The 12,885-nt window shown below is 36.3% G+C and overlaps 1 protein-coding gene across 1 annotated transcript in view; it reads right to left on the bottom strand.

The window, feature by feature from the left end:
- The window catches only part of VPS13B (vacuolar protein sorting 13 homolog B), a 915,321-nt gene that overhangs the window by 772,034 nt on the left and 130,402 nt on the right, over positions 1-12,885 (bottom strand). Inside the window, exons 14-15 of the mRNA XM_032760928.2 lie at positions 11,601-11,770; positions 2,853-3,047 (exon numbers count right to left, since the gene is read on the bottom strand). Coding sequence (XP_032616819.1) covers positions 2,853-3,047; positions 11,601-11,770 — 365 coding nt within the window. The remainder of the gene's footprint in view (positions 1-2,852; positions 3,048-11,600; positions 11,771-12,885) is intronic.

The raw sequence follows: 12,885 nt of genomic DNA, 5'->3' as shown, positions 1-12,885 counted from the left end.
AATGACCATCTCAACCTTCAGCAAGTAATAACCTTTTTGCCTTGATGTTCATGGCTGCTTACTAATCAGGATGGTGGTTGCTAAAAGTGGTGGGGCTAGCTGCAGCAATTTCTAAAAATAAGACAACGATGAAGTTTGCCATATTGATTAACTCTTCCTTTCATGAAAGATTTCTCCATAGCAGGCAATGATGATTGATTGAGGTTTGATGGCATTTTACCAGTAGTAAAACTTCTATCAACATTGGAGTCAATCCTCTCAAACCATGCCATTGCTTTATCAACCAAGTTTACAGAACTTTTTAAATTCTCTGTAATCATTTAACAATGTTCCCAGCGTCTTCCCCAGGAGTAATTGCTATCTCCAGAAACCACTTTCTTTGCTCATCCATAAGAAGCAACTCCTCCTCCATTCAAGTTTTATCACGAGATTGTAGCAATTCAGTCATATCTTCAGACACCAATTCTAGTTCTCTTGCTATTTCCATTACATGTGCAGTTACTTCCTCCATGGAAGCCTTGAAACCCTCAAAGTCATCCATGAGGACTGAAATCAACTTCTTCCAAACTCTTGTTAATGTAAATAGTTTGACCTCCTTCTGTGTATCATAAATATTCTTAATAGCATCTAGATTGATGAATCTTTTCCAGAAGGTTTTCAATTTGCTTTGCCCAGGTCTATCAAAAGAATGGCTATCTATGGTAGCTATAAGCCTTACAAAATATATTTCTTAAATAATAAGACCCCAGAGTCAAAATTACTCTTGATCCACAGGCTGCAGAATGAATGTCATGTTAACAGGCATGAAAACAATGTGCATCTCCCTGTACATCTTCATCACAGGTGACCAGGAGCATTGTCCATGAGCGCTAATATTTTGAGAGGAGTCTTTTCTGGGCAGTAGGTCTTCACAGACTTAAAATATTTAGTAAACCATGCCATAAACAGATGTACTGTCATTGAGGCTTTGTTGTTCCATTTATAGAGCATGAGCAGTGAAGATTTAGTCTAATTCTTAAAGCATTTCGGATTTTCAGAATGGTAGATGAGCATTATCTTCAACTTAAAAAGTCACCAGGTACATTAGCCCCTGACAAGAGAGTCAGCGTCTCGCCCTGTCGCCCAGGCTGGAGTGCAACAGTCTGATCTTGGCTCACTGCAACCTCTGCCTCCCAGGTTCAGGCGATTCTCCTGCCTCAGCCTCCTGAGTAGCTGAGATTACAGGCACACACCACCACACCCAGCTAATTTTTTTGTATCTTTAGTAGAGATGGGGTTTCACCATGTTGGCCAGGCTGGTTGACCTCCCGACCACGTGATCCACCCGCCTCAGCCTCCAAAAGAGCTGGGATTACAGGCATGAGCCACCGTGCCCAGCCGCCTTTTGAAGTTTTCAAGCAAGGCATTGACTTCTCCTCTCTAGCTATGTAAGTCCTAGATGGCATTTTCTTCCAAGAGAAGGCTATTTCGTCTACATTGAAAATCTGTTTAGTGTAGCCACCTTCATCAATTAACTGAGCTAGATATGTATAACCTGCTCTAGTTTCTATGTCAGCGCTTGCTGTTTCCCCTTGCACTTTTACGTTATGGAGATGGCTTCTCTTACACTTCATGAACCAACCTCTGCCAGCTTCAAATTTTTCTTCTGCAGCTTTCTCAAGTCCCTCAGCATTTACAGAATTGAAGAGAGTTAGGGCCTTGCTTTTCATTTAAGGGAATGTTGTAGCTGGTTTGATCTGCTATCCGGACCACTCAAACTTTGTATCAACAATAAGGCTGTTTCACTTTCTTTCATTCCTGTGTTCACTGGAGTAGCACTTTTAATTTCCTGGAGACTTTTCCTTTGAATTCACAACTTGGCTGTTTTGCAAAAGAGGCCTAGCTTTCAGGCCTCATCTTGGCTTTTGACACGCCTTCTTCATTAAGGTTAATTATTTCTAGCTTTTGATTTAAAGTAGAGTTATGGGACTGTTCCTTTCACTTGAACATTTACAGGCCATTGTAGGGCTATTAATTGGCCTAACTTCAATATTGTTGTGTCGGAACTGGTCAGTGGAGGACCCAGAACACACACAACATTTACTAAGTTCACCATCTTAAATGGGTGCACTTCTTGGTGCCCGAAAAACAGTTACAATAGTAACATCGAAGAACAGTGATGACAGATCACAATGCTAAAATAATAATGAAAACTTGTGAAATATTTGGATAATTACCAAAATATGACGCAGAGACACGAAGTGAGCACATATTATTGAAAAAATGGCACCAAAGCCTTGCTTAATGCAAGATTGCCACAAACCTTCAATTTGTTAAACATACACACACACACACACACACACACACATATTACTATGAAGTACAATAAAGTAATGCATGATAAAATGGCATATGCCTGTATTTAAAATAAATTTCCCTTGCATCAATAAATTAACATGAATTAAATAAAGGTGACATAAAAAAGTTTTAGGCCCTCTTTATGCCTCATTATGCCTCACATAAATGCTCCCTTCAAAAAAAATGAGTCTTCAAAGCATCCATATTAAACTAAGTGCTCTTTCACATTGCTTATAAAAATTACCATCAATGATAAATAAAATTATTCAAAAGTTATGATTAACCATTCGTTTATAAATCTCAAGCTATTAATCTCAAATAATTGAAAAATCTTTAAAATAAGTATATTTTTATTACTTACTTTAATTTATTGGAATAAATACATCTTATTTTTATTTAAATCTTATCTTTTAGAGTACTATTTCTCTGAAATTACAACATCAAGAAAAAAGAAACTTATTGATGATCTCAAAGCCAAACCCACGCTTACAAACAAGAAAATTCACTTTTCATACCTTAAGATAGCAGTGTACATAACAATAATGAAGCAGGTTATCAGAAGGTTGAGTAAGGCTGCTGACCATGTGCACCAACTGTTCAGCATACATCGGCACTGAATGTTCCAGATTAATTTTATCCACCAATATTCGAATGGATGGCAAAGGTCGAAGAGACTGGAAGTTTGTCGTATTCATGAAGTTACTTGAGTTCTAGAAAATAATAGTGTTCGCTTTATATTTTAAAAGTGGAGCAGTGACTGAGTTGCAATTCCCTCTATGCAAGCTTCAGATCTGCACATTTGCGGTGATATAAAATCAATCTAGAAATGACGCCTTTCTACAGAATTCTCTTGCCATAACCAAATAACTAATGTCTTTCTATATATTTTAAATATGTCCCAGACTTCAAAGAATGCATATTTTTTGCAAAATTATCATTGTCCTTTCAGCTCAAGCTTTTTTTCTTTTTCAATCAACTGGAATAGTATCACTACATGCCTCAGTATGATGAAGATATTTTATTAAGCTTAATTATTCCAAAACGTTTTCTAGGTATCCAAGAGTCAGCATCTTTTATTTTAATCTCTTTTATTCACATTTAGCTGACTAAGGAACTAAATGGACTACACCACACAATGTCAAAAACATTCACAATAAGCAATGTTTGCAGGTAAGAAAAATTCCTGATCTGCATCATATCTACTAACAATACACATGTTAAGGGCTCATAAAGTCCTAAGAATCTTGAGGACGGCACAGTATACTCAGTTTTACAGAATCTTTCTGAGCTTTCAAATAAATACAAGTAAGTTTCAAGATGTCCAGCGTATGTACCCTGAGTGGCAAATGACCCCTGTCCTAGAACTCACTCACTCACTCCCTTAAAATGCTCTACCTGTGGTTCTCAATGAGGAATGCCATGACTTCCCATCCAGAAGAATATGACAAAATGCAAGAAGAGCAGTTTCATTGCTTTGTCTGTCTCTCATTGTCACAATAATATTGGCCTTTAGCAGGTATTGGCCAAAGATGGTAAATGCTACATAATAATTCTCCAATCCAAAAAACCAAAAGTACCATTACTGAGAATCACTGTGCTTAAAACTGACTAAGTTGAAAATACAATCCTGATTTTTTACTCATTACTAATAATTTTAAAACCACCATTTATTTAGGAATTATGTTGCTTTTTTAAGTGACTTTCTTTGGGATTACTAAAAAATAACACAGAATAAAGCACACAAATCTGAAGGGTAGAGCTGAATGAATTTTTACATCTGTAACCACCACCCATCTGAAGCACCCTACAAGACTGTCCCATGTCCCTTTCAAGGCAATACTAAATCCTCAACAGACGTAGCTAATCACTTCAATTGCCATAGATTAGTTTTCTCTCTTCTTGAACTTCATATAAATGAAATCATACAGTATATAATTTTTCACTCAATGTTACACCTGTGAGAATTATCTGTGTTGTTCTTTCTTTCAGTTCATACTTTTATTATTATGAAGTGGCTCTCTTTATTTCAGTAATACTTCTTACCTTAAAATCTACTTTGTCTCTTAGTAAAATAGCCATGCTATCTTTCTTTTGGTTAGTGTTTAAATGGTATATTTTTTCCATCCTTTTCCTTCAAACCTGTATCCTTACGTTTTCCAGTTTCACAATTCAATTTGGTGCTTTTTTTTAACGGATTGAGGCCTCTTTGGAAATCTTCCACCTTTTTGTCTTTTTCCTTAAGCAATTAATCATAAAGTCCATGTCTAACAACTCTAATACCTTAATCATCTCTAAGTCTATTTATATTATTGATTTTGTATTATATTTAATTCAATTGGTTCTGTTTTTAGTACACCTCATAATTTTGTATCAAGCAGATGACATCATGGATAAAAAATTATAGAGGCTTTGATAATGCTATCTTCCCCTAAAGTAAGTTAACCAGTCTTTGGCAAGCAGACAGAATATAAGTATATCATCATGGTCCTATCAAGGACTGGAATTAGGCTTTCTTAGACCAATCTATTTCAATCTGTACTTATTCGTAGGGTGTGGCCCTTATAAGGTCTCAAAGGAAGGCCCCAGGTGCTAATGTGGCAGGGCCTGAACTCTAATTGTAGATACACAGCACCATGCAAATAGTCAAATTTATACTTTGCTTTCTGCTGGGTTTCCTGAAGTCTTGCATTACACATGGGCAGCTTAGGAATTAGCCAACAATCTAAAGGAAATTTTATACAAATTTGTGGGCTGCCTTCTGAGTAAGACCTCCTTGTTAGCATTTTTCCCTTTGACAGGCATACTGGAAGACCAGACATGGCTAACAAAAAAATCTCTAAGCTTGAAGATATCTCAGTAGAAACAGCCAAAACTGAAAAGCAAACCAAAAAAACCCCAGAATATTTCAGAACTGTGGGACAACTACAAAAGATGTAACATACACATAATACGAATTCCACAAGAGAAGAAAAGAGAGAAAGAAACAGAAGAAACATCTGAAACAATAATGACTGTAAGTTTCCTCAAATTAATGTCAGACACCAAACTAGAAACCCAGGAAACTCAGAGAACACCAAGCAGGATAAATGCCAAAAAACAAAACAAACAAACAAACAAAAAACCTACACACAGACACATCATTTTCAAATCATAGAAATCAAAGATAAAGTCCCCCAAAAAAATCCACAGAAAAAAATACATGTTACTTATACAGGAGCAATGATATGAATTACACCTGACCTCCACTCAAAAACAATGTAAGCAAGAAGAGAGTAAAACGAAATATTTTAAGAGGAAAAAACCCACAAACCTAGAATTCCATACCCCACGAAATTATCCTTCAAAAGGAGAAAAAAAGACTTTCTCAGACAAAAAAAAAAAATTCAGAGAATTTGTTTCCAGTATATCTGCCTTACTAGACGTGTTAAAAAAATTCTTCAGAGAGAAGAAAAATGATAAAGGTCAGAATTTCACATCTACATAAAAAAAAACAGCATCAGAAAAGGCATAAGGTAAAAAAAGACTTTTAATTTTTGATATTCTTAATTGATCTAATATCTAAATTTGGTCAAAATAATAATGGTAATATGTATTTAATTATGTATGATTGTGTGTGGCAGGCTTATGAATGCTTATATAAAAGTAAAATGAATTACAGCAATGATACAAGAAACAGGATGGCAGAATTAGTATTTCTTTTATTATAAGAAACTCTGACTACCTGTAAAGTGGTATGGTGTTATTTGAAAGTGGACTTGAATTAGTTGTAAAAATATAATGCAAATTCTAGGACAAACACTAAAAAGGAGTATAACAGGTAGGTTAATAGAGGAGAGAAAACTGAATAATATAAAATGCTCAGTTAAAACCACAAAAGGCCAAAAAAGAGTGGAAAATAAAATCAGGAACAAATAACAAGGGCAAAAAATAGAAAACAGCAAGAAGTATGGTTGATATTAGTCCAATTATATCAATAATAACTTCATATCAATGGTCTAAATGCATCAATTAAAAGACAGATTGTCAAGGCAGCTAAAGATACAAGACCCAACTATATACTGTCTACAAAAAAACCTACTTTTTAAAAAATTTTTCTTATGTATTTATTTATTTGAGACAAGGTCTCACTCTGTCACCCAGGCTGGAGTGCAGTGGTGTGATCATTGCTCACTGCAGCCTCAACCTCCAGAGCTCAGGTGATCATCTCACCTCAGCCTCCCAAGTAGCTGGAACTACAGGCACACACCAGCATGCCTGGCTAATTTTTGTATTTTTTTGTATAGATAGGGTTTTACCCAAGCTGGTCTCAAACTCCTGGGCTCAAGTGATCAGTCCTTCTACCTCCCAAAGCACTGGGATTACAAGCATGAGCCACCACACCTAGCCAAAACTCACTTTAAATATGTAGACACATGTAGATTAAAAGAAAATAGAGAAATACATACCATACTAAAACTAATCAAAAGAAAGCAGGAGTGGCTATATTAACTTCAGACAGAACAAAAATCAGACCAGGGAAAGCTATCAAAGATAAAGAAGGGATTAAGTAATGATAAAGGTGTCAATTCCGTAAAAAGACATAACAGTCCCTCACATGGATGTGCCTAAAGACACAGTGCCAAAATACATAAAGCAAAATGTGATAAAATTTCAAGGAAAAAATCCGACAAACCCACTATTTTAGTTGGAGACTTCAATATCCCTCTATCAGATATAATCAGTTCCAGCAGACAGAAAATCAATAAGGACATAATTGAACTTATAATCAACCAGATATAATAGACATCAATGGACTGCTTCATACAGCAACAACAGAGTACACATTCTTCTAAAGCTTACATAGAACATTCACCAACACAGACACATTCTAAGCCATAAAACACACCTAAACAAACTTAAAAGAAATCATACAATGTCTGCTATCACACCATAATGGAATTAAACTAAAAATCAGTAACATAACTTAAAAATGTCAAAATACTTGGAGATTAAATAACATACTTCTAAAGAACACAAGTCAAAGAAAAAAATCTCAAGAGAAATAAAAAATACTTCCAATTAAATGAAAATGAAAATCCAACTTATCAAAATTTGTAGCATGCAGTGAAAGCAATGCTTAGGGGCAAGTTTATAGTATTGAGTTCATATACTACAAAAAAGGAAAATCTAAAATCAATCACCTAAGCTTACACTTCGGGAAATTAAATAAATCCAAAATAAGAAGAAAAGAATTAAAATCAAAACAGAAATCAATGAAATTGAAAATAGAAAATCAATAGAGAAAATAAACAAAACCAAAAGCTAGCTCAATAAAAATCAGTAAGCCTCTCTAGCCAGGTTAAGAAAAAGAGTAAGAGGATACAAATTCCTAATGTCAGAAATGAAAGAGAACATTGTTACAAATCCCAAGGACACTAAAATGGTAATTTTTAAAATACTAAAAACAGGCCGGGTGCGGTAGCTCACGCCTATAATCCCAGTACTTCAGGAGGCCAAGGTGGGCAGATCACCTGAGATCAGAACTCCAAGACCAGCCTGACCGACATAGAGAAACCCCTTCTCTACTAAAAACACAAAATTAGCCAGGCATGGTGGCACATGCCTGTAATCCCAGCTACTCAGGAGGCTGAGGAAGGAGAATCGCTCGAACCCAGGAGGTGGAGGTTGCTGTGAGCCAAGATCACGCCACTGCACTCCAGCCTGGGCAACAAAAGTGAAACTCCGTCTCAAAAAAAAAAAAAGAAGTACTATAATAACTCTATACCTACAAATTTGATAACCTAGATGAGATGGACCAATTCTTAAAAGATACAAGCTGATGACCTTGGGTATAATGATGACCTTTAGATGTAACACCAAAGGCACAATCTATAAAACAAAGAATTGATAAGCAGGACTTCACTAAAAATTCAAAATTTCTGCTCTGCAAAATACAAGAAAATTAAAAGACAAGCCACAGATTGGGGGAAAATATTTGCAAAAGACCTATCTGATAAAGGACTGTTACCCAAAATATACAAAGAATCCTTAAAATTCAATATTAAGAAAACAACTCAAAAAATGGGCAATAGTTCTGAAGAGATACCTCACCAAAGAAGATATACAGATGGCAAATAAGCATATGAAATGATGTTTCCATATGTCATCAAGGAAATAAAAATCAAAACAATAAGACACCATTACATATGTCTTAGAATGGCAAAGAACCGAAGCACTGACAACATCAAATGTTGGTAGGGATGTGGAGAAACAGGAACTCTTATTCACTGCTGGCAGGGATGCAAAATCATACAGCCACTTTGGAAGACAATTTGGCAGCTTCTTACAAAACTAAACATACTTTTAGCATACAATCCATCAATCACACTCCTTGGTATTTACCCAAAGGAGTTGAAAACATGCCCACACCAAAACTTGCACATGGATGTATATGCCTGTTTTACTCACAACTCTCAAAACTTGAAAGCAACCAAGATGTCCTTCAGTAGGTGAATGGATAAGTAAATTGTGGTACATCCATAATGGAGTATTAGTAAGTGCAAAGAAGAAATCAGCTATCAAGCCATGAAAAGCCAAAGAGGAACCTTAAATCCATATTACTAAGTAAAAGAAGCCAATGTGAAAAGGCTACATACTATATGATTCCAACTATATGACAGTCTAGAAAAGACAAAACTGTGAGGACAGTAAAAAGATCAGTGGTTGCCAGTGGTTAGGGAGAGGAAGGGATGAATAGGCAGAGCACAAAGGATTTTTTGGGAATTGAAACTACTCTATGTGATATTGTTATCATAGATATTATACATTTGTCAACACTCATAGAACATAAAACACCAAGAGTGAACCCTAATGTAAACTGTGGACTTTGGGTGATACTGATGTGTCAATACAGGTTCATCAATTATAACAAACATACTACTCTGTAGAGGGATGGTGACAACGGGGGAAGCTATGTATGTGGGGGGAGTGAATTTACGAAAAATCTCTGTACCTTTCACTCTGCTTTGTGAATCTAAAACTGCTCTAAAAAATAGTATCTATTTAAAAAATTAGATGACAGCAAAAACAGAAATGACAAAATGCAGACATATTTTAATTGTCTCCAGTGAAATTTTCTCTACATGATCTCTTAATCATAATACACTACCATACTTAATTATGAGTGGCCAATAGGGAGCAAAAATAAAGTTAATGCATATAGTTCATTCCCTCACATAACTTCTTCTTTAAAGTTAGGACACTTTTTATTTCTATTATTATCACTGTCAGCGGACACCAACTTTTCTGGCATCAGAGATTAATTTCATTGAAGACAATCTTTCCACAGACAGGAGAAGGGGTATGATTTCAGAATGAAATTGTTCCACCTCAGGTCATTAGGTATTAGATTCTCATAAGGAGTGCCAACCTAGATCCCTTGCATGCACAGTTCACAATAGAGTTTGTGCTCCTATGAGAATCTAATGCCGTCGCTGATCTCACAGGAGGCGGAGCTCAGGTGGTAATGCTCACTCACCTGCCATTCATCTCCTTCTCTGCAACCCAGTTCCTAACAGGCAACTGACCAGTATTGGTCCACATCCCAGGAGTTGGGGACCCCTGATCATTATATGAACATCAAAAGAAATATTAAAAAAAAAAAAAAAAAAAAACAGGCCAGGTATGGTGGCTCACACCTGTAATCCCAGCACTTTGGAAGGCTGAGGCGGGTGGATCACCTGAGGTCAGGAGTTCAAGACCTGCCTGACCAATATGGTGAAATCCTGTCTCTACTAAAAATACAAAAATTAGTCGGGCGTGGTGGCATGCGCCCATAGTCCCAGCTACTCAGAAGCCTGAGACAGGAAAGTTGCATGAACCCAGGAGGCATAGGTTGCAGTGAGCTGAGATTTCACCACTGCACTCCAACCTACGCAGCAGAGCAAGACTCTGTCTCAAAAAGCAAACAAACAAACAAATAAGGCCTTGTATGTATAAGTCAAACTCAGAAAGCAATACATTGTATATGGACCATAAACAAATATTAAGCATTCTCAACAATTACAGCAGACATCACTCAGTTCCTAATATATGCAAAATAGTTTACATGCATTATTTCAATGAAAATTTAAAATAATCCTAGGAGTTAAGTACTGTGGTGGGACTAGTCTGTACCAGCATCCTGATAATGTTATACAAATCCATGCCATGAAGGCAATACTCAACCACAGCAGACCTTGGTAGAATATCCTGTGATACTCTAAAAACAAAGGATAATATGTGGTCTTGTGAGGAGCTGCTAAAAGAGCATTTCTCATTCACCTTCCCATCTTGAGAGAGGCAGCCATGAAACATTTTCTCTCAGCATTCCTCATTCAGCTGAGTTATGGGCTTTCCACATACGCACTAAGCTACACCACTGCTTAGCTGCAGTGTGAAACTGAATTGTTGCCAACAGGGTGCCCCACAATGTACCAACAGAAGTCATTTGGCCCTTTGGTTACAGGTTGTCCTATGGAACAAGGGACAGGGGAGCTGGCACCATTACTGACTTTGCTTCTGCTGTCTATGTAAGTAATAAACCGTCTGAATCTAGGCAGGCTGACAGTTTTACTGGCTAAAACTAAAACAGCCTGCTTGAAAAAATACAATTGTTTTCTTTTTGAGAAGAGAAAATCAAGGCTTAGAGATATAAAGTAATTGTCTATGGCATTATACCTGGTATATGGTCTGACTTGTAGGCCCATATTCTTCAACATTTCTTTATACACTCTCAAGATTAAGTTTATTTTATTAAAAATATAAATATAAAATTACATTTTAAAAATTAACATAGTTAATTTTTAGTTCATAGTTACATTGCTTTTACTTCATCATGGATAACTATATAAGCAGATATTTTTATCTTTTTTTTTTTTTTTTTTTTTTTTTGAGACAGGGTCACACTATGACACCCAGGCTGAAGTGTAGTGGCGTGATCATAGTTCACTGCAGCCTCAAACTTCTGGGCTCAAGCAATCCTCCCACCTCAGCCTCCTGAAGAGCTGGGAATACAGGCATGTGCCACCGTGCCTAATTTTTTTTTTAGAGACAAGGTATTGCTGTTGCCAAGGCTGGTCTCAAACTCTTGGCCTCAAGTGTGCATCCTGCCCCAGCCTCCTGAATTGCCAGGATTACATGCTTAAGCCACTGTGCCCGACTGCAGATATTCTTTCAGTAAATGACAAAAAAAAAAAAAAATCCATATATGAGGGGAAAAAAATATAGCAAATCACAAAATATACCTTTTCTCCCATAATGACAGGTAGTAAATGGTCCAGCAAGTTGAATTCAGCCATGGAAATTGTGCAGGTACACTTGAGGAGAGTAACACTTGTATGTCGAGTAGGAATATATTCCTCCAGAAAAGCCACCTCTTCAGGATTCAGTATCATTTCATTTTCATCCTTAATATCTAAAATTAAAATGATAAAAAATTAATAAATAATATTTTTAAATAATTAATATTCTTAAACAACTGAAAAATGCATTAGTTCTCCAAACTATAAGGTCAAATCCTGTTTTTCTTTTCAACAATGAAGCAGGTATAAAACAATAAGTTACCTTTAACAAATATAAGTTGCACTATTCTAGAATGTAAATGTATCTGTTATATAAAAATTTACCAGTTTTTTATTTTAATATATCTTTAAGAAATCCCCAATTTCTTTCTTTAAAAGAATAACAGCTTTTGGTCATTAAAATACCATTGAGATAATGTAAAGGCAAGACACAGATTGAGAGAAAATATTTGCTAGAGATAGATGGGGAGGGGGAAGATCCAGCTCCATGAGGGACTTGTATCTACAGCATATTAAAAACAAAAATTAAAAAAACTCCTAAAAATTGTTAAGAAATAGACAATCTCACACCTGTAATCCCAGCACTTTGGGAGGCTGAGGCAGGTGGATCATCTGAGGTCAGCAGTTCGAAACCAGCCTGGCCAACAGGGTGAAAACCCATCCCTACTAAAAATACAAAAATTAGCCAGGGATGGTGGCAGACATCTGTAATCCCAGCTATTCAGGAGGCTGAGGCAGGAGAATTGCTTGAACCCAGGAGGCGGAGGTTGCAGTGAGCTGAGATCACACCACTGCACTCCAGCCTGGGCAATAGGAGAAAAACTCCGTCTCAAGGAAAAAAAAAAAATTGACAATCAATCTTTATTCTGAGATTGTTTTTCTATCATTTCACATTAAAATATTATTTATCTTATAGACAATCAATAAAAAGACTTGAATAAGCAAAAGATGATCTATCCAGTGGTCAAAAATGATACCTAAAGCTGGTGCTCAGTAAGCCTAGGGTATTTTGGGTACAAATAAGTATAATAAATAGGGGAAGGGATCCTACTAGTGTATAAAATAAGAAGTATGGGCTGGGCACAGTGGCTCACACCTGTAATCCTAGTACTTTGGGAGGCCGAGGCAGGCGGATCACGAGGTCACGAGATCGAGACCATCCTGGCTAACACGGTGAAACCCCATCTCTACTAAAAATACAAAAAAAAAAAAAAAAAACCAACAACTA

Source organism: Hylobates moloch, unplaced genomic scaffold, assembly GCF_009828535.3.
Source record: "Hylobates moloch isolate HMO894 unplaced genomic scaffold, HMol_V3 SCAFFOLD_9, whole genome shotgun sequence".
Lineage (NCBI taxonomy): Eukaryota > Metazoa > Chordata > Mammalia > Primates > Hylobatidae > Hylobates > Hylobates moloch.
The sequence above is the reverse complement of the archived record's forward strand: the minus strand, read 5'-3'. Positions and strand labels throughout refer to the sequence as shown.